The sequence below is a fragment of the Trichosurus vulpecula genome, chromosome 5, assembly GCF_011100635.1.
Source record: "Trichosurus vulpecula isolate mTriVul1 chromosome 5, mTriVul1.pri, whole genome shotgun sequence".
NCBI lineage: Eukaryota > Metazoa > Chordata > Mammalia > Diprotodontia > Phalangeridae > Trichosurus > Trichosurus vulpecula.
The window spans coordinates 103,961,053-103,987,545 of NC_050577.1; the positions used below are offsets into that span (position 1 = coordinate 103,961,053).

Genomic DNA, 26,493 nt, shown 5'->3' on the forward strand with positions numbered 1-26,493 from the left:
TAGGTCCCACAGTCAGTACACTTGATCCCCTCCCTCTCCCTCCACAATTGCCTCAGGTGTAGGGCTGGGTTCTGGGCACTGGGGGCTCAGCTCTATAAAGAGCTCCAGCTCCTCCCTCCTCTCCCCTGCTGTACAGCTGCAGTCTCCTCACCCTGAACTCATCCCATACAGGCACACTGATCAGAGGTCTCTGACCCCATTCTTGGCACCCCAAAGAATTTCCTGGTCCATTCTCCCTAGGACATTCCCTCAAGCTTTTGGCTCTGAGAAGAAGGAACATGGGGGGTCCTCCATTCAAGATGAGGGGAGCTTGGACTCACCTTAGGGAGCTTCTTAGAACGTGGATGCTTAGAGAGCAGATATGGACCCAGAGCCTGGATGAGGCCAACATGCTTCAGCAGAAGAGGTAAGTTCCCCCCTGGGTTGGCACAGCTGAGCTTCCTGTCAACCCCAACATCCTTGCTAGTGTCTCAGCAGAGAAATTGGCTCTCTGCTAAGTCATTTCTCCTGCCCTGCCCTCTTACCTCTCGGGGTTTTGGCTGGAACAGTCCCCTCCTCCAGCCTCTGGAGTCAGATAGGGGCTGGGACAAGACATCCTCTGCTTCTTGAGACAGATTGGAGGTGTTTGCTCAGGTTTTAGGGGCTGCATTAAGGGAGGCCTTGGGCTTTGAGTTTCAGGACAGAGGATAGGGCAGTGATCAGTGCCCCATCGTGATTCCCTTCTTTGAGGGGGGTAGAAGTGGGGCCAGGGTGGGAAAAAGAAGGAAAAGGGTGTGTGTGTGTGTGTGTGTGTGTGTGTGTGTGTGTGTGTGTGTGTGTGTGTGTAAGGGAGAGAACACATTGTTTCAAGGTCCAGAGTTGACCCTGGCTTCTCAGTCTGTCTCCTGTGGAGTGGGAACTAGCACAGATTTCCTAGTCACTGAATGTCAATCTACAATACAAAAGATCAATCAAGAACCTTTGATTTGAGATCTCAGGATAGTTTTGAGCTAGGTTTTGGTTATCTGAGCATTTTTATTTGTTTCTAAAAGGGTATTGGCCCCTTGAAGTTTAGGCCTGACTTGTGATACTGGGATTTAGGCAAATCTGTCACCTGGGATATTCCACCCTGCTCCCAAGGATTGGATCTTTCAGTTCAGATTCTGTATTCTGAAATGAAGGGAGGAGCTTTAGGGAGGTGGTCTTGTCTCTATGTCTGTTCAGACCACACTGTGCTCTCAAACCGGGAGGGTAGAAACTGAGCCTCCAAGCTAGGACTAGCCACTAGCAGAATTGTTCCTCAGGACCAAAAGTTTCCTTATTTCTGAGCGAGGCTTTCGGGTACAGAAGGAAGAGCCTGAATTGCTGAATCACAAAGTTAGGAATGGGGGAAGGCATGGAGTGAGTGTTTTTTATGGAAGAAGCAATGTCCCATTATCCTCTCTTCTGGATATCTCATCTCTGAGTCTCAGTTTCCAGATAACTGGAGAAACGAAAGGGAGTCTCCCTGGGGCAGGTTCTGAGCCCTGAACTATTGACTTTGAAATGCCCTTTCCCTCTGGAAGCCGGCAGGCAGCAGCCACCTCATGCTGTCTGGTCACCCAAGCTCCCCTCCTGCTGCCAGAGCCAGTCTCCAGAACCCACCACTGTCTCACCTCGTCTGGTGGAGCAGGCTGTGGCCTTGCCTTGTTTGTCTCAAATCCAGGCTGAGAGAGAAACAAACAAAGATTAAGAAACACAGACACCTCCACTGGGAGAGAAAATCTCACTCCTAACCACAACCACAAATACAACCACCAACACTCTCTGTCTCTCCTACCACCACCACCACAACCACCCTCCTTCTCACTCCCAAAAACCCAGAGTCAGCCTCTAGAGTTCAGGAAGGGAGTGGGAGGAGGGAGAAGGGAGGAGGAGAGGATTCTTGCTCTCAAGCTGTAAAATTCTTGAAGCAATGAGAGAGACTGGAGTTGAGGAGCAACAAAGCTGGGTGAATAGTTAGTTATTCATTCTGAGCTATTTTTTTCTTTTTTTCCCTTAAAGACCAGACCTATGATTTCATTAGTACAGAAAACTTCCCAGTGACAACTGCTTGGAATGTAGCTCAGATTTTTAGAGAGTAGCCTGGGGGACACTGTGAGGTTAAATGATTTATTCTAGGTCACACTAACAGGATGTGGTTGAGGTGGAACAGATAGACCTAAGACTGCTTCACCATCCACTAGGCAACACTGCTTATGATTTAATAATGATAATAATAATAAAGAAAAATGATAGTTACAGCTCATTATATAGTGCTTTATAGTTTACATGGCGGTCAGTAGTACACTACAAGAATTATTCCTTTATGCGTGTCTGTATACTCTCTCTCCCATTAGAAAGTGAAGGTCCTAGAAAGCAGGGCCTATTTGGAGTTTGTCTTTGTATCTCCAGCCTGATGTTGATTTTTCAGCTGTTGTTCAGTCATTTCTCAGTCATGTCCAACACTTTGTGATACCATTTGGGCCTTTCTTGGCAAAGATACTGGAGTGGTTTGCCATTTCCTTCTCCAGATCATTTTATGGATAAGGAAACTGAGGCAAACAGAGTTAAGTGACTTACCCACAGTCACACAGCTAGTAAGTGTCTGAAATAAGATTTGAACTCAGGGAGATGAGTCTTCCTGACTCCATGCTCAGTATTCTATCTACTTTGCCACCTGGCTGCTCCTACCTCTAGGCCAGTGCCTGAAAACAGTAGGTGCTAAATAAATGATTGATTAATTAATGGATTTGCAAATGAATAGAATAGAATACTTGGGCATGCTCGCTGAACATGTTCATCAGGGCCAGTTTCTCACTGGTCATGTACCTGTCACAATCATGTGGTAGGTGGCAGATTCCAGAGTTATAGAGGCTACCAAGCCCAACTCCTCATTTCACAGATAAGAAAACCAAGACCTAGTGAGGTTAAGTCACTTGTCCATCATGAGGGTAATAGAGTCCAAAGCAGGATTTGAACCCAGGTACTCTTCGTGACCCCTTTGGGGTTTTTCTTGGCAAAGATCCTGGTCTCTGACTCCACCCAAAGCTGGCCTTATCAGGTTTTATAAGGGCCCAACAGAAAAAAGATGTCTGACAGAGAGTTCCCTAGTCAGTCTTCCTAACTTCAGTGGTCTTTTAGGCTTGTAGATGCTCAGATTGAGGAGGCACCTCAGAGGTTATCTAGTGCAACCTGGACCTCTACCTTTGGAGCCTTCAGGCTGACTTGGATACCTCCAGGCCTAGCGATTAGAATTACTCTGCCGATAGCATAGTGTTCTCTTACATAATCTTACAAAACACACTGCAGGATAGACAAAGGCTTCTCTAGCCTAAGATGTGAACCTAGCATAGAGACCTTTACTCCCTAACCCTCAACTCCTCCCCACCCCCAGCATCCACTTCCTATAATAAAAATAATTAACCAACATTGATTGAAATTTTGCTTTGAGAGCTGGGAACACAACTCCGCCCCCTCCTCCCCCCCACTCTCCCACACCCACCTACCACCTTTTTCTGAAAGCACTGTTTCAACATTTCTCAGGCACCAAATTTCCTTTTCTTCTGTATTGTCTCAGTCTCAATACAAATCCCAACTTCATTCTTAAAGAAAAAGCACCACAGGCTTTTCCTGCCTACTCTGGAGCTGGGTCTGCTTTAGGGGTCTGCTCTAGAGATCTGCTCCAGAGCATGAGCTCCTATTAATTTAGTTAGCTCAGTAATAAATAATTTTTTAAAAAAAAGACAAAACCTAAAGAAAAAAAACAAAACAAAAAACATTCACTTAAACTGACCGTATGACCTCTCAGAGAAACAGGCTCTGGGTATACATGGGCATGTATGCGTGCATGCGTGTGTGTGTGTGTGTGTGTGTGTGTGTGTGTGTGTGTGTGTGCAAGTTTATGGAAAGGGTTTGTATCTCTCTGCTCAGCCATCTCTGTCTCTTTATCTCTCTCTCCTTCCCTCTCTTTTGCTCTCTCCATGTCTGTCTGTCTGTCTCTCCATCTGTCTATCTTGCTCTCCCTGTCTCTCCGATTCTCTTTTTCTTGATTGTTCAACTTCCCCTCCCTCTCTGCCTATCTCTTTCCTGCTCTCTCCCCCCTTTTCCATCTCTCTCTCCTTAGGATCTTGGAGTCCCCACTACTTATGGCAGCCAAAGAGAATGACCTCTGCACCCTCAAGAAGCTGCTTCTGGATGGTCCCTGTGATATTCATCAAAGAGGTGGGGACTAGACATAGGATGGAAAAGGGGGCAGGAGAAACAGTTTTTTACCTTAAGCTGCATGTGTACTCCTTGTGTACTCTTCCTAGTGGGTCCACCTAGAGGTTGTCTCTGACAGCATGGGACCCTTCCTGGATATCTTTGACCTTCCTGTCTCTCCCCCCACCTAACCCCAGGGGCCCTGGGGGAGACAGCACTACATATAGCTGCCTTCTATGACAACCTGGAGGCAGCCAAGTTCCTGATGGAGGTTGCTCCTGAACTGGTGAATGAACCAATGACCTCTGAGCTGTATGCAGGTAAGGAGTGGCAGAGCAAAGGAGAACTATGGGGAGGGGCTAGAAAGCTATGGGGAGAGAATGGGGGATTTATAAGGCAAGGTGTTAGCAAAGTTTTTAGCCTTGTCCTTGAAAAAGACCCCTCTCTGATGACTGGAATTGTTAGGAGTGGTGAAATAAAGAAGTAAGAAGCTACCCTGAGGCTTGGAAGCAGCCTCGGGATTGTTGGGATTTCACTCTTTGCCTCTCATCCCCAAGTTATCTTCCATTTCCTCCAGCCATTGTGCCTCCACGTTGAAGAGTCAAGGGACTGGGAGAAGCCATGACTGTATCTACTGTATCTGGCTATATCCTCTTGGGACTTTCCCAAAGCTAATCTTCTTTGTATCATCAGATGAAGAGATCTCATAGATCAGAGAGGACATCCTTCTTCAGGATAAGATAGTGGATCTTTTAAAGGGCTCCAGAGTGACCCTAGGGACAGATTGTCTTCATGACTAACAGTGTCTCATATTGCATCTGGAAGTGTCTCAGAGTGGAAATGGCCATTCATGGGAGTATCCCACTGGGAGGGGGGCAGGCCCCATATTGGAGAGGACTCCGTGAAAGAGTCTTTTTTCATGCCTGATCAAGTCTTCCTGTTGCTCAGGCCAGACAGCACTTCATATGGCTACTGTGAACCAGAATGTGAACTTGGTGAGGGCCCTGCTGGCCTGTGGGGCCAGTGTTTCTGCCCGAGCCACTGGAAGGGCCTTTCGTCAAAACAAACTCTTCTACTTTGGTAAGAGCCACAGTTTGTGAAAGGAAGACATCAAGGAAGTAAGTTGGGTGGGAATGTGGAATACATATTGGAGAAGGGGAGAATATGCTCATAACCCCTTTCTCTGGAATGTCATTTTCTCTACAATCTATGCTGCATGACTGAAGACTTCCTTTCCATCATACTGAATATGACCTCTGCCCTCTCATTCTTCCCTTCCCTTCCATACTATACTTCTGATTTCCATCAAATTCATTCTTCCACTGGCAGCTACATACAGAGCCACAAACAGAAACACAGAGAAGAGTGTCAAACTATTCCAAAACAGTGAGATACCTCTGTTCCCATCCTTTCCCCATCTCCTACCACTCTATCATCTTTCTTTCCTTCCACCCTAGGGGAGCACCCTTTGTCCTTTGCTGCTTGCATTGGCAATGAGGAGATTGTTCGACTACTCATCGAATTTGGAGCTGACATCAGGGCCCAGGACTACTTGGGTAAGAGGTACAGGTAGAAAGTGAAGGCTGGGGTGGGGAGGGTGGGAAGCTTAGAATGAGGGAAACTTGAACAGAAGTTAGGAAAAGTATCTATAGAGAACCATGGGGCCCACTCAATAGTATTTAATACTGTGTCTGGCAAATTGTAGGTACTTAATAAATGGGATGAATTTGGAAGGAAGGCTGGATAGGTAAAAAACTTTAGGAATGTCATGTCATAAAGGGCACTTAGGGAAAGCTCAGGCCAACTCTCTGGTTCCTAATATCATAAAATCGAGGATGAGAAAAATTAAGTGACTTTCCCAGGGCCACATGGATGATGAAAGAGCTGGACTAATGACATAGATTTCCTAACAATCCTGATTTTGAATCCACTTTTCTCGTACAGCAGTGGAAGGTTCAGTGATTTTCCTAATGCCCCATATCTTCCCCACCAGGAAACACAGTGCTGCACCTCCTAATCCTGCAACCTGCCAAAAACTTTGCCTGCCAGATGTACAATGTATTGCTCTCCTATGATGGGCATGGGAGTCACCTGCAGCCACTTGAGCACATCTCCAACCACCAGGGTCTCACCCCCTTCAAGTTAGCTGGTGTAGAAGGCAACACTGTGGTGAGGAATACTCACCCCTAAATCCTGACCCTCACAAATGACCCTTCTCCCCAAACTGCTGTCTCCAAAATACCTTATTCCTAGCCTTTTACTTCAAACCCCTAAACCTTAGTAACCTGAGGGTCACATGCTAGGAGTTAGTCATAGACAAACCACTTTCTTCCCATCCTTTCCTCTCCTCTCCTCTTTCAGAGATCTAGAGGGAATCTCTGGAGGGAGAAAGGAAAGGAATCCAAGATTTCTGTGTGAGTAGGGGTCCTTCTACTCCCAGATGTCAAAGGTGGGGGCAACCATTATCCTCCAAATGGCCACTCCTCCAAATGGCTCTCAATGTACTGTTCCTTCAGCTCTTTCTCCAAATCTAACCTTCATGCTATACCTCCCCTTATAAGATGTTTAAGCATCTGATGCAAAAGCGCAAATATATCCAATGGACATATGGCCCATTGACCTCCACGCTGTATGATCTCACGGACATTGATTCTTGGGGAGAAGAATTGTCCTTCCTGGAGCTTGTTGTCTCCACCAAGAAGCGTGAGGTAAGGGTTCAAACGTATGGGTCAGGAATTGAGGAATGATTGGCTGTTGGGATTGAGGGAGAAAGAAGAAGCGAAGACCACTGAAATTTAGAACCTAGGTGACTAGTGACACTGTTAACACAGATAGGAAAGGCAGAAGGAGAGTGGGCTTTGGGGGTGGTAGGGAGGAAGAAATGATGAGTTCAATTTGGGACATGCTAAATCTGAGACATCCAGGTGGAAATGTTAAATAGGCAGCTGGAAGCATAAATCTGAAGTTCAGCAAAGAGGATGAAGATTTGGGAATCTTCCAAAAAGAGATGATAGTTGAAGCCGGGAGAGTAAATGATACTAGTAAGTGCTAAGGAAGACAGTACCCAAGGACCAAATGCCTGCACTGAAAGTGAAGAAAGAGAAATAAGAGCCCCTGAAGGAACTAGAGATAAATCTGTCAAAGACGTAAGAGGAAATAATGCCACATTGAAGAAGCTGTGGAAGAAAAGTACATGGGGCAGGGAGAAGAGAAGAGGTGGCTAATGGCATCAAGTACTTCATGGAGGAGAGGAGACAGAACTACAAAAAGGAAGATGGAATTTGCCAATGAAGTGAGTTCATTGACAATTTACAATTGTCACTGAGTGAGTAGCTTCAACTGAATGGTAGGGTGAGAAGCCAGATTGCAAAGATTTGAAGAGTGAGCGAGAGAAGAACATACTTTTATAACATTTGGCTACAAAAATACTTTTACAAAAGTAAAGAAAAAGACGGGAAAAAAGGAGTTTGAGGGAATGAATGAATGATGTTGTTGATGATAACATATTAGGACAGAGAAATCCTAATTATGAATGATTCTAGTGCAGGTAAAAGTGAAGGAGGAATTGGAGGTGATGGAACTGAAGGTCCTCGAGAGAGGGAATAATTGATAGAACCAGTCTAGAGAGAAAACTAAAAAGGCCAGGATTGGATAAGATCAGATGGGATTTGTGGTTCTTAGAAAGGAGGGGAACTCTTAAAGGATGCCTGAGGGACCTTGGCCTCCCTTAAGTAGAAAGATAACTATCTTGATGACTAGAATGAAGGTACACTGGACCAGACGTTGAAGGAGAGTGAAAAATGTTTGATGTTAGATGATATGGGAAATTTAATAGTTAACCAACTAGACATATATAGAAATATTGTTGAACTGGCCTGGATGTCTGTTAAGGTCTAGCTGAAGTTAAATTTGTGGTGGACTTCATGTACTTGTAACATCTATAACAAGTGGTAGCTGCGGATGGGAAGTAGGAAAAAAACGGGTCTTGTAATCTACCCAGAATGGGGGCAAGCATGACATAAGTTCAAAGGAGAGAAGGGCTTCTAAGGTGCTGGTTAGAATATTTCTGAAAGAGTGTGTTCCATCCAGGGTCAGAAGGCAAGTTAAATTGGGAAGAGACTGAGGGATTGGGAAAATAGGAGAAGTTGAGGCAGTGAGACTTGGGACAAGAGAACAATGTTGAGATAACCTCTGAAAGGGTGCAGGAACATGAAAATTAGAAGGAGAGGAGGCTATGATGAGAGAAGAAAATCTCAAGAGTTCCAGTTCTCTTAAATGTGAATGAAAAGGTCCAAGGTGGTTATGGGTGTCTGAAGTGGAATGGTGATGAAGACCATGAGAGCTGAGGAAATAAAAAAACAAGCCCAGCTGCTAGAGAAATTATCACCAAAATAAGAGTGGTGGGAAAGTGACAGGAAGTCCAGCGGATGATGGGTATGAAGATGTTGGGAGCATGGCATAAATTGAGGACATGGTTGTTTGTATGAAGTCTGCCATCTGCTTATGCCACCCTCCTCACATCCCTTGCATCTACTGACTGTGGTGGCACTTTCTCACCTTCCTTGATTCAGTAGCCTATGAGTCAAACACTGTGCTCTATCTACCAGGTGGTGAGTGGATAGAGTGCTAGACCTGGAGTCAGGGAGAGCTGAGTTCAGATCCTCCTTCAGACACTTAGTAGTTGAGGGACCTTGGCCTACTCTCTTAAGCCTTAGTTTCCTCACCTATAAAATAGGGTTGTTGTGAGAACCAAATGAAATAAAAATATAAAACACTTTGGAAACCTAAAATTGCCATATATATTCTATTGTTGTTAGTATTATTATCTTTTGTACCATGTTGCTATCTTTTTTTAATTGAATTGACATAAGAATGTTTACAAAGCAATACATCCATGAGTATAAATGAATACGGTATAAACTGAGTACATATTTATGTATGGAAGAAATGAAAGAAAGGAGAAGAAAGAGTTGGAGAAAGCTTCCTGGAAAAAAGAAATCTTGAGTAAGGTTTTCCAGAAATGAGCCTTATTCATAACGGTGTGTTGTTATCCTCCCCCAGGACTCTGTGGGGCAATACTATAAGAGTTGATGTGAATTGAGTCAGTGGCCACATGTTCCCTGAGGGCCTACCTCCTCCTTCTTACCAGGTCCGCCAGATCCTGGAGCAGACCCCTGTGAAGGAACTGGTGAGCCTCAAGTGGAACAGGTTTGGGAGACCATACTTCTATGCTCTGGCTGCCATCTACGTTCTCTACATGATTTGCTTCACAATGTGCTGTATCTACCGTCCTCTCAAGCCTCGGAACAGCAACCATACTAACTCACGAGACATTGATATCTTTGAGGAAAAATGTCTTCAGGTGCTTGCCTTGGGAGAGGGATGGAAAGATGAGGAAAGGGGGTCAGGGTGCTGAAGATAAAAAAATGGAATTCCCTAAACAGTTAGGTCCAATATTCCTTCCTCTCCTCTGTCTTCCCCCCCTCCCTTTGGGCTCTAGGTGTTCTATGCTACCAAGAGTTTGGGAAAGGTGACTCCCAAAGGGAAAGATGATTTGGAGGTGATGGTAATGAGGGGACTAGCAAGAGGGGATAATTAATGAAACGAGGCCAGAGAAAACTGAAGGGCCAGGACTGGATAAGATCAGATGGGATTCGTGGTTCTTAGAAAGAAGTGAGGCTCTTAAAGGATGGCCTCGGTTAAATAGAAAGATAACTAGCCTGATAAGTTTGATGGAAAAAACTTCCTGAAAGAAAGAAATTTTGAGTATGTGTCTGATAGGTCCAGATGTATTATTCTGATGTCTCAGAGTCTTTACACTCACATCCTCACCCTCTTCTCAATCAAGAACTACTGATTTTGAGACATATTTCTAGATAATCATGGAAGTAGAAGGGACTTCTGGTCCATCCCACACATCATCTTATAGATGACAAAACACATAGACATATTTCTTCAGTGGATAGAGCACTAGGCCTGGAAGCAGTCACATTTAAGTTCAAATCCAGTCTCAGACATCTGCTGGCTGTGTGACCCTATGACCCTGGTCACTTCACTTCTGTTTGCTTCAGGTTCTTCACCTGTAACATGGGGAGCTATCATGATAGCACCTACCTCCCTTGTTGGAAGGATCAAATGAAATAATATTTGTAAAGAGCTTAGATGGTGCCTGGCATGTAAGAGGCAATTAATAAAAGACTTGTTCCCTTCCTCTTGTTCTCTCCTGTAGAGTGTGTGATAGTGGTTTTGAAGCCACAATACTCAGGTCTGGGTCTAATTATTGTCTAGCCACGGGACCTGGAACAAATCTCCAAAACTTGATTTTCTCATCTTTGAGACAGGAATAATAGTAATGGAACCTCATGGGACTTTTGGGGAGATCCCATGAGATAATAGATATGAACACATTTATGGTTTCAAGTTGCTATGCAAAATGCATTACACTCATGTTTTCTCGTTGTTGGGTTGTTTTAGTCATGTCCAATTCTTTGCCACTCCATTTGGAGTTTTCTTGACGAAGACACTGGAGTGGTTTGCCATTTTACAGCTCATTTCATAGATGAAGAAACTTAGGTAAACGGGGTTATGTGACTTGCCCAGGGTCACACAGCTAGTAAGTGTCTGAGGCCAGATTTGAACTCAGGAAGATAAAGTGTTCAGCATCCCAAGCCCACCGTGCCATCCACAGCACCACATAACTGCCCCAAGTGCATGTTCACACACACTTTAAAGAGGATGAGTCTTTGTGATGTCAGAAGGGAACTCTGTTGTTTTAAGGAAGGGAGATTCTGCTCAGACATGCTTGAGTACACTTCTGATATGTCTAGCCAACACAAACATACCTATTGTCCATTCATTCCTGTGTATACTGTCAATATGAGTTCAATGGCAATAACTTTTCACCTGTCAGACCACCTGTCATAGACATTGTGGAGGACTCCTATGGCTAAAAGTTTGGATCTAATGACCTTTAAAGCCCCTTGTAACTCTAAGATTCTATGGTTCTGTGATTTTATGTTCTCCCTACATAGGAATCTCCAAGAAAAAGAGTGGGGTGAGATAGGAGAGAGGAGGAGGAAGAGGAGGAGGAGGAGGAGAAGGGGAGAGTGAGAGAGAGAGGAGAGAGAGAGAGAGAGAGAGAGAGAGAGAGAGAGAGCAAGGGAATGCAAGTGTTAGCTAGGTTGAGGCTACTGGTAATATGTTTGTATGGGTACATGTGGTATAGCCCTCCCCAACCATCACATGCATGATATCTTATGCTGGTGTTTGAGTGTATGCTAAATGATTATAGCTAATTTTTAAAGGTGTGTCAGTGATCAAATAAGAGAGATTCCTTCTAGAAAGGGAACATAGATTCTTTGTAGTTACCTTAAGCACTGGAAGAAGGACTGTGAATCAAAAATAGTTAGGTACGAGTTGATAGGAAAATCACAGGGAAACTTGTCTTCAGCTATTCAAAACTGAGCTCCTTATCAGCTCCGTGTCTTTATAATTGTACATCTAGATAACTAAATATACTTGCTCTTCTTTCTCATTTATCCATAGAGCTGCACTCAAGTAGCTTTGGTTATTTTCAGGAAGCCTGGTCTGAGAGAAGATGGTTTATTATATGAGAGGACAGAGGCTGAGGGGAGGTCTCTGTTCTTTGCTGCAGCCACAAGACAACTCCCCAAGTAGAGAGAGACTAGCGAAGAGATAGTTAAGGAGAGGAGGTTGGGAGATGAAGTTGGTGGGGTGATATAGGAATAAGGAAAATGAAGGCATTTAGGAAGAAAACCATCAGCTACATCTCCAGGGTCTCCAAGTTTTTCATAGAATCCTAGAATGTCAGTGTTGGGAGGAATCTCTGATGCCATCTACTGCAACTCCAACCCAAAATATGAATAAAATGCTTTCTGCTGTGTCTCTGACAAGTAGTCATCCAAACCATCTGGTCTTTGGCAGGAGGAGAGAAGGCAAAGCCATTTCTTATCAAAATGGCAAAAGTATTCTGAAACCCCATTTAAAATTCCAAGTCTCTTCTTTATAAGAAAAACCATACTGATTTAATTATCACCCTAAATTATGAATGACTAACCCTCTCCAGGGTTATTTAGAGAGGCCTAAGAGGAATTTTCTTTCTGATTTAATAATCATTGATTTTCTAAATGACCCACCACCACCAACACACTACCACTACCAAATGCACTCCCAATCCCAGGTCCTAGAGCTCTTCTGCTACTTTCTCTGGCCTGGCCCCTGTTAACTCTCTTCACTATACAAGGAGTCAGACTGGGACTCACTGTATGACTTGGATCCTCTTCCTTAGGCTTCCACCCAGGATTAGCATTTTCACTTGGTACTCAGAGAGAAAACTGAGATCCTCACCTTATTCAAGCCCTAAGAAGCTTTGTTTGTATATGATCGGTCTTTATAGTTGTTCATAATTGACATGTGATTAGAAAGGTTTCTGCTCTTGACATGATCATCTATACTCAAAGTTACTTGAATTTCAAAAAAAAATTTTTAATGAGAAAGAAACTTGATTAGCACTTGCTCAGTCATTATCTTTAAACACTTGCTTACATAGAATATATAGGATATAAAGTCCCTACTACAGAAGATAACCAAATGGGCACAATTAAGGTGATTGGGAGAGGTTCTGGGTCAGTTTGCTATGATTCCTCATTGAAGACAGAGATCATTTTCCACTTTGCATCTAACTTTTGACCCTGATTTCCCCTGCAGGAATCCTACGTGACCTATGAGGATCGTGTTCGGCTGGTTGGGGAGCTGGTGTCTGTCATTGGGGCTGTGGCCATTTTACTCTCAGAGGTAGGGGATGACTTAGCCCCTTAGTTTAAATAATAAAGATATTCTGGTCTCCTAGAATGGGCCCCATGTGTCCCATAGGTGCTCCTTTGGGCTATCCCAATTTCTGATTCATGATTGGCATTTTCCCCTCAGGAAAGAATAAGTGGGGAATGAAGACAAAGCAGTCCCATATATTAAGTGAAGGCAAGGAGTTAGATAGGACTTGTCGATTTGTTTACTGAAATGAGGAGCCCTTTCCATAGAGATAAGTTAGCTGGCAGGGGGCACTTATGGCATCACCATGGTAACATGTCTGAAGCACCAAAAGGCCATCCTAACCACTTGATCTGGACAAGAGATGGCACTAATGTCAGGAAAGCCAAGGGAAGGTGAGTCCTAAGAAAAGTCAGGAGAGCCAGGTTTGAGCCCACAGTAGCAGAGGAAATGTTATAGGACTGAATGTGCAGGCAGAAGTTTCCAAGGGAAGGTGAATCCCAGGAAAATTGCCTACCACCACCAACCTCCTTCTAAGGCTCACATCCACTATTTTGACCCTTGAGAATCAAGGTTCATCCTCTTACTATTTCTTCATCACTCCTAAACAAAGCTTTCTCATTTCTGCCTTTAGGTAGGGTCCCTGTTACCTTCCTCAGTCTTTTCCCCTGACCATTGAGCAGCACTGTTGGGAAGCAAAGTTTGATTCTAAGCAGATAGACATGAGGGCCCCCTCCAGGACACTGAGGCTGATTCAGAAGATAAACTAAAGGTAGTGGGAGGGAGGAAGGGAAAATTGGCAGAACCCCTCTCCTCACTCTCCAATAGAATTTTGGAGATCTTAAAGCAACTGTCCCTTTTGCTATTATACCCATGTTTTCCTCAGATTCCAGATGTCTTCAGAATTGGGTTCACTCAATACTTTGGACACACCATCCTTGGAGGACCTTTCCATGTCATCATGTGAGTACCTTCTCTCTCATTCCCTCCCTACCTTGGAATTCATCCAGAGTATTGGTGCTGCACTCTGCATCTTAGCTAGCCTTCAACCCCAGGAGCCCTGTCTCCAGAGAGTCTATGTGTCTGTATTGAGGCAATATAGGTGCTGGATTTTGAATGTGTGTGTTGTGTATGTGATTATGTGTGTATAAGTATATGTCAATGGTGGAAGTCACACACAAATTGCAGCCAAGGCCTGGGACAGCCTACCAGTCATTCCTTCATATGTACCCTATGTTTTGCTCCTTCCTCTTATCCAAGCATCGTCTATGCCTGCATGGTGCTAGTGACCATGGTGATGCGGCTCACCAGCACATCTGGGGAGGTGGTGCCAATGTCTTTTGCCCTGGTGCTTGGCTGGTGCAATGTTATGTACTTTGCCCGAGGATTCCAGATGTTGGGCCCCTTCACCATCATGATCCAGAAGGTCAGTGTTCCTTCTTTCAGCTTCTGGGCTGGACAGCATCTTTTTGCTTGAATTATTCCAAAGAAGCAAAGTAAGCAGGCTGAAGAGATTTAGAGACAAGGATTATGAATTAAACTAAACTATCCTGGAGGCTATGGATCTTTAGGGATAGACTCATTGTGTTGTGGGGAGGAAGGAGCAACTATTTGAGAACTGATTGTCTCAGTCCTTCATTCTCTTCTCTGGCCCTTACAGATGTTTTTTGGGGATCTATTACGATTTTGCTGGCTGATGGCTGTGGTTATCCTGGGCTTTGCCTCTGGTAATGTCACTTTTTACTAACCCACTGGTAATTTTTGGTTTATCTTATCCCAGTCTTGGTGTCCATAAACTCACACTTGCCCACAAATGCACAAATACAAATATGAGATAAACAGAGGAAAGAAATAATACCCAAAGGTTGGACACATAATAATTTAGTCATTTATTCATCCATGTCATTTTCACTTGGTCAGTTCCTTAATATGTGAACCCCAGTGCCAAGTCATTTTTTTATTATAGATTGTATCATATCAAGAGACTGGACTACGCTAATCCTAATATTAGCAGAGTCATTAGTATCAAATGTGGGTTGTCTCATTAGAGTCATGGAAAGTCTCAACATTAGCTGTATCAGAAGGAGAAAAGGACAGGGAATATGCTAACCCCCAACCTCTGATTATTATGGTAACCACTCTTTCCTGCACTCTTTTCCCTTGGGTGGAGCAGCGTTTTATATCATCTTTCAGACAGAGGACCCAAGCAAGCTGGGCCAATTCTTCAGCTATCCTATGTCATTATTCACCACCTTTGAGCTCTTTCTTACAATCATTGATGGCCCTGCCAACTATGATGTGGATCTGCCCTTCATGTACAGTGTGGTCTACTTTGCCTTTGCCATCATTGCCGTACTCCTGATGCTCAACCTCTTCATTGCTATGATGGGCGATACTCACTGGCGGGTGGCCCATGAACGGGATGAGCTCTGGAGAGCCCAGGTGAGTTCCCCCAGGGTAAACCACAATTGCAAGAAGTATTTGGTTGATAGGAAACATTGAGAGGAGAGTGAGAAGAAATATCTTAGTTATGATGGTGATATGCTGAAGGAGAGAATTCAAAAGCTGATAACCTCTGTCTAATTTACACTGTCTACATCTTGTACATAGCTTTTTTTTTTTTTACATATTCTACTCTGTTGCCTCCCCTGTCCCCACAATTAGAATATTGAGCTTGTTGAGGGTAAGGTCTGAATTTTTATTTCTCTTTGCTTTCCCAGTGTTTAGTATAGTTCCTGGCACACAGTGAACACTTAATAAATGTTGACTGAATAAGGCATAGTATTTGAGGAGATAGGAGGGCACAGATCATGATAGTGGCACTCTAAATCAATGAATAAATTCATTAAGTGCCTAGTACATGTCAGAGACTAATTTAGGTACTAAGGAAATAAGAAGAAAAATAGAACAGTCTGTACTCTGAATAATAGCAAACATTTATATAGTACTTACTATATGCCAGGCACTGTGGTAAGCATTCTACAGTTAAGGAGCTTATATCTTACTGGCGGTGATAACATATGTAAGTATAAGCACACATACATACAGAGAGAGAGGGAGAGAGAAAAAGAGAGAGAAGAGGAGGAGGAGAAGGGATGGAGGAGGGGGAGGAGGAGGAAGAGAAGAAGAAGAAGGAGAAGAAGAAGAAGAAGAAGAAGAAGAAGAAGAAGAAGAAGAAGAGGAGGAGGAGGAGGAGAAACAGAGGGCAGGAGGGGAGAGATCAGAGAGAGGAGGAGGGAGGGAGAGAGTGAGAGAAGAAATAGGGGGAGGAAGGGAAAGAAAAGAGAAAGAATACAAGAATAAATATATATACTAGGTCATTTTGGGGAGAGAGCACATTAGCAGGTGGGGAATCTAGAAAAGGGGGAGTTTTGCTACTGTTTTTCATGGTTTTCTCGCATCATTCTCACTTCTCGTCCCAATTTTTCCTCTACTTCTCTAACTTGCTTTTCCAAATCCTTTTTGAGCTCTTCCATGGCCTGAGACCAGTTCATGCTTTTCTTGGAGGCTTTTGATGTAGGCTCTTTGACTTTGTTGACTTCTCCTGGCTGTATGTTTTGGTCTTCTTTGTCACCAAAGAAAGATTCCAAAGTCTGAGACTGAATCTGAGTGTGTTTTTGCTGCCTGGCCATGTTCCCAGCCAACTTACTTGACCCTTGAGTTTTTCAGCAGGGTGTGACTGCTTGTAGAGTAAAGAGTACTTTGTTCCAAGCTTGAGGGGGTTCGCCATTGATTTCAGAGCTGTTTCTATACAGCCAGCTCTGCCACACCAGCACTCCTCCCTCCCCAAGAACCACCAACCTGGACAGGACTCAGATCTTAAGCAGGCTCTGCACTCCTGCTCTGATCTGCCACTTAATTCCTCCCACCAGGTGGGCCTGGGGCCAGAAGCAACTGCAGCTGTAGTTCTGTAGCTGCACCTCCCCCCGCTGCCCTCAGGGTGGTGGCCGAACTGTGAACTCTTTTCACTCTGTCCCCCGCAGCTTTTCCCACTAACCTTCTCTGTTGTCTTTGTTGTTTGTGGGTTGAGAAGCCTGGTAACTGCCACAGCTCACTGATTCAGGGCACTAGGGCCTGTTCTGCCCAGCTTCTGGTCTGGTTGGTCCTGCCACTGCCCACCCTGGGCTCCACTCCCGGCTCCGTGCGAAATAGACCTCATCCAGTGACCATCCAGGCTGTCTTGGGCTGGATTCCTGCTTCCCTCTGCTATTTTGTGGGTTCTAGAGTTCTAGAATTTGTTTAGAGCCATTTTTATAGGTTTTTGGAGGGACCTGGTGGGGAGCTCACGCAAGTCACTGCTTTCCAGCCGCCATCTTGGCTCCGTACCCCCTGAGCTAAATCTACTTATTTCACTGGGTCATTTTGGGAGAGAGCATATTAGCTATCTCTCTCTCTCTCTCTCTCTCTCTCTCTTTCTCTCTCTCTCTCTCTCTCACACACACACACACACACACACACACACACACACACACATACACACACACACATGAACTAAAAAGGACCCATGGTGCTGGATTTAGAGTTAAAGGATTGATGTCATATCTGCTACTTGTGCGACCCCATTGCCACTGGACCCAGATGGCTCTGGAGGAGAAAGTAAGGCTGGTGACTTTGCACATCCCTCTCTCACTTAAATCCAATTCACTTGCAAATCATGTCATCATCTTCCCCCATGTCATGGTCAAACAAACAAAGGACAAACAACAAAAGCCTTTCAATTACAAGGTTTGACCAGATGACCTCTAAGGTCCTTCTAATTCTAAATGTGTGACTTTATTAACCCAGAGATCCTGACCAACCCCTACCCCATATGACAGCCAAGAAAATAAAGGTTCAGTTTGGTTGTGATTTTCTTTCTCTTATGTTAGGTATATTTCCCAGCTTTTGTGATATTTGTAGTTTTTTTTTAAATCTAATTCATTGGTGCTGTTGAATAGGACAAGGACATCTGTAGACTAACAGAGACATTAATCAAGACTTTGTCAATTTAGGATTTGTTTGGTCCTAATTTCTCAATTAGGATTAGTTCAACCTTAAATCCAGTAGACAGCATTTCTATCTAGTTCACATTTAATTATTTTATCCATGAGAATTAATTTAAGTTCTTTGCTGAAATTAAGATATACTGTATCTACACAAGTCTGTCATCTGAGCATATCTAAAACCATATGAAAAATGGAATAGGTTTAATAGAGTATTATTTGTTATTAGTCAACATTTATTGATGTCTAATGATGCCCAAATTCTCTTCTAAATAGGCATCATCTATCTTCTCTGTTTCTCCTATTTCTTGACATCCATCTGTATTTTATTTGTTCCCATTTCACCTTTCCCTTAGTGTTGTTTCTCTCAGTATATCTAGCCCATTTCTGATCATTTTCTTCCCTCCCCAACTTCCCCACAAAGGTTGTGGCCACCACAGTAATGTTGGAGAGGAAGCTACCACGATGCCTGTGGCCTCGCTCAGGGATCTGTGGAAGAGAGTTTGGACTTGGAGATCGCTGGTTTTTGCGGTGAGCAGGAGTGTGTGTCTCATATCCATGTATTGATATGTGAGCATCTGTAAGTGGAGAGAGCTGTTTATTCCATAACCCTTTCCCAACAGTCTGACCTTCTGACAATCCCACTTCCTTTCATGAGATTTCCTCCTGGATCCACTAGGGGGAGAAATCATTCTATAAAGTTGGGTTTCTGAAGTCTGAGGAGGGGGGTGGTTTAGGGACAACATATAGCCGGTATGTGAATGAGGACCATGTGAATATGAGTATGAGTAAATCTGTGTGTTTACATGTCTGTGCAGGTGTGTGTACCATTTGTTTTCTGTCAATATTCCTCTTTGGTCTCTACTTTATGGTCCCTAACAAAAACTGGGCAAGCAATCCTACTCTGCTGTCTAGACTGTACATCTGGACCCTTCAGCTGGTTCTTCCCTCAATTCCCTAATCCTCCTGTCTTCCACCCTTCTCTCCAGGTCTTTTTGATCTCATTCTCCCACAATTCCTTTCTTCATTACTCTTTCCAGTCCATTTCCCTTCCATTTTACATGGTCTTTTTATGATGCTGCTTTCTCCCTAATCCTAGTATTCTCTCTTATTCTTGTACTCCCTATCCTTTCCTACCTCCTACACACTATGACCTCCTCCTTTCCTTCACCCCACCACCAACCTGCCATGGTTTGCCCCTTCACCCTATTCTTCCCATTCCCTTGCAGAGTGGAAGACCTCCAAGATCTCAACCCTCTTCGTGTGCTCCGATATGTGGAAGCCCTCAAATCCTCTGACCAAGATGAATCAGAACAGGAACATCTATCTGAGAAGCTACCACCCAAGCAGATGGGTAAAATACTGGGGAAGGCCTCATTGGTAGCCCCAACACCCTCCTTATCCCGAACTACATCTCAAAGTAGCTCCAGTCACTGGGGCTGGGAGGTCCTTCGAAGAAACACCTTGGGCCACGTGAACCATGGTCTAGATTTGAGAGACGAGGATGAGGAGGAGAAAGTCTACCATGTATGACTAACAAATACTTGACTCTTGGACTTTTGACAGAGAACACTTGGGAGTGGAGGAAGAATAACATTTATCTTAATGTGACTTATCCTGATTCCCAAGTAACCGGTGGAATATAGGTCATTCCAGCCCTTTCAATAATTTATCCCTCTCTGACAATGGAGAGTGCTGGTCATTCTGTCCACAAATCCTTATGCCCTAGGCAAAGGAGTAAGGGTTGGGCCAAATGCCCTTTAACTCCAAGTTCACCATGTCGGGAGGAAGAGGGTGTCGGTACTAAAGTTTGGGTTAGCCATGATGAAAGGAGCTCCAACAATGTCTTGGACAGGAGTTTCAGCTCTTCCACCTCTTCCTTATATTTTTCCATAGCCCCATCAGGCATATATACACCATTTCCTTCTCTCCTTTAATAAGGCTTCTAATTTATGCAGAATTGGTGTATATTTGTAATGGGAAGTCCCTTTTCTACAGTCATTAGCATTTCAGAAGGGTGAAAGAGTACTTTAATCTTTGCATATTATGAGTACACAATAAAATACAAAATTAATGTCTCCTTTTGGACTCTATCACTTCCTCCTGGCTAGCTCCTCCTACATACGTCTTATGCTAATACTCTCTGTGGACTATACCTTTTTGGGAAGATGGTTTCTACACCTGTAATGTGGCAATACTATTAATATACTCAATATCTCCCTGTCTTCACTTTCTATTTTGCTTTCTTCTGAAGGCAAACTGGCACTGGCATCATGGGAATATCCTCTAATGACTTCTAGAACAACAGCCCCTCACTTCCCTTTTGGTCCACACCAGGTATTTAGTTCTGAGAACAGAAAAAGTGGGAGAGTCACATAAGGAAATGGGAGTAGAGAGGGAGTTGGTTTTGATGCAGGGAGTGGAGGCCTCCTTTGTTAAGGAACTCATGATCCAAGACATGGAGAGACATCTATTCATTTAGACGCATACACAAAGTTGAATACCAGAGAGTCCTTACATATGCATATACAATAAAGTGGATGGAACACGGAATAGGATTAGGAGAATGAGTTCTGAACCCAGCTTACCACTTGGCCTACATAAAAAAAAAGCACAAGTGTGACCTGGGCAAATCCCTTAGGATTTCTCAGCTGAAGACTTGCCTGTTCAATTTAGATGATGCCTACTATTTCTACTTAATAGTATAGGTGTGAGAATCAAATCAAATAATGAGTAGTATTTATATACAGCTTTAAAGTTTGCAAAACGTGGGCTATCTCATCTGATCCTCACGACAATCCTGGAAGGTAGGTGCTATCATCCGATTTTACAGAGAAGCAAACTGAGATAGAGAGATATTGACCAACTTTTTCTGGGTCACAATATCTGAGGGAAAATTTGAACTCGGTTCAAATTGAGTAGGACTGACTTCTAGGCCCCTGTTCTCTCAACTATAGCATTTAGCTGGTCTAGCTGTCTAAAGTTTTCTGACCTCTCTTCTCCCCCTACTTCTGTCCCTAATAAGGAATACTAGTCTCAGACCAATCTTTATGCATACTTATAGTCATATCATTTCTTTGCTCTAAAACCTTCACTGGCTTCCTATTAATTACCTGCCCCTAAAGTACAACCTCTTGTACCTGGGATTCAATGCCCTGCAGTATGTGGAGATATCCTGCTTTCCAGTCTTCTTTCATATTACTTCATTTAATGTACTCTACCTTCCAGCTAAATTCTCTTCTCCCTCAACATGTCCAGTAGTTTGTTATCTCCATTCCCAGCTCATGCTGTTCCAAAGACCTGAATTATTGTCCCTTCCCTTCCTCTCCCCCTCTTCTATGGTTTATTTCTTCCCTATCACATAGAGACCAACCGATAAGCCACTTACATCCATAAAGCTGCCTGATCCCCTGCTTTTCCATAACAACCTCCCCCATGGACTTCAAATAGCACTTTATTTTGTACTTAAGCCTTTTAAATGTGACATAGTTGTGGATGTGGTTTTTCTCCGTTCGTAGTAGATCACAGGCTCCATGAGGGTAGGCTTTATGTCTCATCGATTAAACTGTTCATCTCTCCAACACCTAATTCAGTGTTCTACACAAGTAGCTGCTTAATAAATTTGTGCTGAATTTAATCCCTTTGGTCTCTAAAAGTCTAATTGGTATTACATGAGAATAAGCATTCCCCTCTCCATCATGCATATGAATGAAAAATCATGTATTAAGCACTTACTATGTGTCAGGTCATTTCAGTCCTATCCAACTTTTTGTGACCTCTTTTGGGGAGTTTGTCGGCAGAGATACTGGAATGATTGGCCATTTTCTCCCCCAGTGGCAAACAGAGGAGACCTGAGTTCAAATCTGACCTCAGACACCTGGGCAAGTCATTTAAACTGGTTTGCCTCAGTTTCTTCATCTGTAAAATGAGCTGGAGTAGGAAATGGCAAACCACTCCAGTATCTTTGCCAAGAAAACCTCAAATGGGGTCAAAAAGAATTGAACAAGACTGAAATGACTAACCAACAATGTACCAAGTACTTTGCTAAACTCCAGGAACACAAATACCAAGGTGAAGGCTGTCTCTGTCTTACTGAACTTGTTTCCTAATAAGGAGAAACAACATAGACCAGGGAGTGGTGGCCAGGGAGGGATGTTTTGGTTTGGAAAGTTACCCAGGGATTATGGGTGGAGATTGAGCAGAGTGGATTGACATGTCTTTTCCAAGATGGACTTGATTTGACTAGGGTTCTAGAACTGGAAGAAGGGTTGGAGTATGAGGGCAGCGGCTTGGTGGCTGGTAAGGTGATAGATGACCCTGGAAATGGAATGGAATTGAGTCACTGAAGCTCAGCCTCAATGTCACTGTGATCACTAAGACTTGCCTCCCTTCCCCCAGGACTGCACTGAGAGAGTAGGCTAGATCAGCAGTGCTTTGGAGCACTGGATATGTGTATGGCTGAGGGGAATGGTTAGGGCTGGAGGTGAGTCTGGTTCAGGAGTGGTCAAGGACATACTATGAGTAAGGAAAGTGCCCTCTAGGGGACCCACAAAGATCATAGAACACATTTCTTTCTGCTACCTGCCCCCACCCTGCTTAGAGGGACCAGCAAAGGTCAGAAGTTATCTCAGTTTGCATCAAGCCTTTGACCTAAACCAATGCCCGAGGCCACTACAGGTCAGGTTTCTTGCCTCATTATTCCTGAGACAAGGGTAGGAGAGGAATATCCAGAGCTGGATCTGGTATGAAGTCTTAAAAGGGCCAGATGGTCTAAAGAAAATCTCAAGAGTAGCTAACAAGAGTATGATTTTGTAATGTTATTGGGCAGGTAGGTGGCACGGCAAATAGAGCACCTACCTTGGAGTCAGGAGGACCTGAATTCAAATCCAGCTTCAAACTCTTACTGATCCTGGACAAATCACTTAACCCTGTTTGCTTCAGTTCCCCCTCTGTAAAATGAACTGGAGAAGGACATGGCAAATCACTCCAGTATCCTTGTCAAGGAAATCCAAATGGGGTCATGGAGAATCGGACAAGATTGACACTCAACAACAACGTTATTTGGCGGTATGGTGTCCAGAACATTGGACTTTGGCATCTAGAAGACCTGAGTTTAAATCTTCTCTCAAAAGCTTAAGAGCTGTGTGATCCCAGCCAAGTCACTTACTCTCTCATTAGATTCAGTTTTCTCATCCCATCTATAAATTAGGGATAATAATAGCACCTATCTTACAGCTTGTCATAAGGATCAAATAATATAATATAAGTGAAGTACTTTGCATACCTGAAAAGACTGTGTCAGCTATTATTAAGTATTGTTTGGTTAATAGACTCAGTAAGGATCAATGTTAAGTGAAAAATGAAAACACAAAGCAAGAATTACTGTGCTTGTACTTGTGGAGAAGGCAAAAATGAAGAAGAGACAGCCCTTGACCTCAGGATTTTACAGTCTAGTAGGAGTGGGTTATATTACAATACTAAAAGCAATAACTAACATTTATTTAGTGCCTACTATGTGCTAGGCACTGTGCTAAGCACTTTTTGCAAATCTCATTTAATCCTCACAACAACCCTGGGAGAGGGGTATTATTATCCCCAATATATAGATGAGGAAATTGAGGCAAATAGGGATTAAGTGACTTGCCCAGGGTCGCATCACTAGTAAGTATCTGAGGCTGGATTTGAACTCAGGCTTTCCTGACTCTAGATTTAGTGGTCAATCCAGTGCCCTACCTAGCTGCCTGTTGTATAAATAAATATAATACAGGGAAGAACATTATAATTGACCTAAGAGATGTGTTAATTGCTAAGGGCATTCAGAGAAAAGAAAAAAAGTTGACTGGTCCAGATTCTTTTATCCGATGGTATTCACCTTCACTCCTTTTTCAAGTTTAGGCCTTGAAACACAATCATTCTCTTCAACTCAACCTCTCCACTTGGGGACTACAATATATTGATGCTGTCCCTTCAAACACCCTGATCTCCTCATTTATCAACAAGCTCCTCTACTTCCCTGTCTTACAGCTTCACCCTATTCCAGTCACCCCCAAGGATGGAGTCAGCCATGGTGCAATCCCCAAGGTGGGTGCTTCCCAGGACATCTCTCTCTCTGGATAAATGACTATATTATGGGGATGGCAAGGCCTAGGAAATCAAAATCATTCTTCTACAAAGGACATTGGGGTTCAAGAACATTGTCCAGGAACTCTCCTACTTTGTCAATTGTTTTCTTCAGAAATGTGCTTCTGAATGAAATCTATTGCTTCACTTGCTGTCATCTTGTAACCTGGAAAAATTCAAATTCATACACTCTTCTAATAGATCATGTGTAAGCATACAATTTCTATGTATGCCAAAATCAGCTGCTCCTGGGGAGCAGAGAATGAAAACTCCCTTCCCCTCCCCAACTAGGCACTCCACATAAACAGCACAATTAAAGCAAAAGGAGGATCCAAAAGGGTCAGGTTGTTCTGTTGCTCAATATTTACAGACCACACAAGAGCAGCTCCTCCAAGAGTCCATGCCCACTCTCTAGATGCTACTGTCTTCACCCCTAAAGTTATCTGCCATCTATTCTGTATCTTGAATGTACCAATCTGTGTCTATGTTATACTTCCCAGTAGAATGTAAACTTTTGAGGGTAGAGACTCTTTCTGCTTTTTCTTTGTGTAACAGGGAACTTTGAGCTCAGTACTTATCAGTATGGGTATTGATACCAATAATGCAATTCCCTAAATGGAAGAGGCTGGGGGACCTGCTTCCAGAAAATTGTTCATGATAGGTATTGTAAATTATCTTGCAGAGACTTCGGAGCATCTGTAAATATTCTATAGTTGTTTCTGGTCTATTAACTTCATGGTGAATAGCAACCTTTCTGAGTAGCTGCAACTTCAGTGGAATTGGGGATACATTCAAAAGGCACCATTCAAACTATTCCTCCTCTCTTGGTTGACTTTTTCTGTTTGGCTGATTTCTTTTTTTTTTAATTAAATTTTACTTTGTTTTCAGATCTATATTCTCACCATCCTACCTCCCTTCTCTTTGTGCCCCACTCCCCCCCCAAATGAGAAACCAAGAAGACAAAACCCCCGTTACAAATACATATAATCAAAAAAGTTCCCATACTGGCCATATGGACAAAAAATTATCCCCCATCACCACTCTTAGGAGTTTGCTAGAATGTTTCTATTGAGTCCTCTAGAATTGTGGTTGGTAATTGTATTAATCAGCATTCCTAAGTGTTTCAGAGTGTTTTTGTGTTTATAAGATTGCTCAATTTTCAATTCCTTGCTGCCTCAAGAACAGATATTATAGGTATTTTTGGACATGTGGGACCTTTCCCTCTTTCTTTTGTCTCTTTTGGGGTATAGACAGAGTTGTGGTATCAGTGGGTCAAAGAGTTCTACATAATTTAATAGCTTTTTGGATATAGTTCTAAATTGCTTTCCAGAAAGTCAGGACCACATCATGGTTCTACTAATTTTTGTTTTCCGATGGCCCTTCCAGCATCGTCATTTTCCATTTTTGTCAACTTTGCCAATCTGATGGGTACAAGGTGGAACTTCAGAATTGTCTTAATTTGCATTTCTCTCATGAATAATGATTTATAGCATTTTTTCACATGGTTATTGATAGCTAGGATTTCTTCCTCTGAAAACTTCACATTTATATCCTTTGACCATCAGTGAGGAAATGGTTCTTATTCTTATAAATTTGAGTCATTTCCTTATGTATCTTAGAAGTGAGATTTTTATCAGAGAAACCTGTTATAAAGATGATCCCCCTATTTATTTGCTTCTCTTCTAATTTTAACTGCATTGGTTTTGTTTGCGCAAAAATGTTATAATTATATATTATCAGAATTTTCCATTTTACCTGCCGTGATCCTTTCAATGTCTTGTTTGGTCATGAACTCTTCCCTTGTTCATAAATCTGATGGGTAATCTCTTCCTTGTTCTTTGTTCATGATGTCATACTTTATGACTAAGTCATGTATCCATTTGGAGCTTTTCTTGGTATATCATTTTTTTTACACTATGAACACATGGGATTTATTTTTTTAAAATGAGATTTTTATTTTTAGTTTACAACACTCAGTTATGCATGATTTTGAGTTCCAGATTTTCTTCCTCCCCTTCCCCCCCTCTTCAAGATGGCATGGCATCCGATATATCTTCTACATATAACTTCGCATTAAACTTATTTACACAATAGCCAAGTTGTAAAGAAGAATTATGACCAATGGAATGCATCATTAGAAAGAAGAAACAAAATCTTGGTATATTATTTGAGATGTTGGTCTATACCTAGATTCTGCCATACTGTTTTCCAGTTTTTCTAAAGATTTCTTTTGAATAGTGAGTTCTTGCCCCAGTTCCTGGGATCTTTGGGTTTATGAAACATTTAAGTCTATTGTGCTGCTGCTAGGTGGCATACTGGAAAGAGCGCTGGGCCTGGAGGCAGGAAGACCTGAGTTCAAATTGGCTCTCTCACACCTACCCGAGTAAGTCACTTAACCTCTGTC

General features: G+C 43.0%; 1 protein-coding gene across 1 annotated transcript; it reads left to right on the plus strand.

Annotated features, from left to right (window-relative positions):
• Positions 1-278: 278 nt before the first annotated feature.
• On the plus strand, positions 279-19,502 carry TRPV5 (transient receptor potential cation channel subfamily V member 5). Its single transcript, XM_036761224.1, has 15 exons — positions 279-406; positions 4,124-4,221; positions 4,398-4,520; positions 5,149-5,280; positions 5,658-5,756; positions 6,194-6,369; positions 6,762-6,908; positions 9,350-9,562; positions 12,928-13,014; positions 13,874-13,950; positions 14,248-14,413; positions 14,648-14,714; positions 15,161-15,429; positions 18,394-18,500; positions 19,199-19,502. The coding sequence occupies exons 1-15, from the start codon at positions 279-281 to the stop codon at positions 19,500-19,502; spliced, it is 2,193 nt and encodes a 730-aa protein (XP_036617119.1).
• The last annotated feature ends 6,991 nt before the right edge of the window (positions 19,503-26,493 follow it).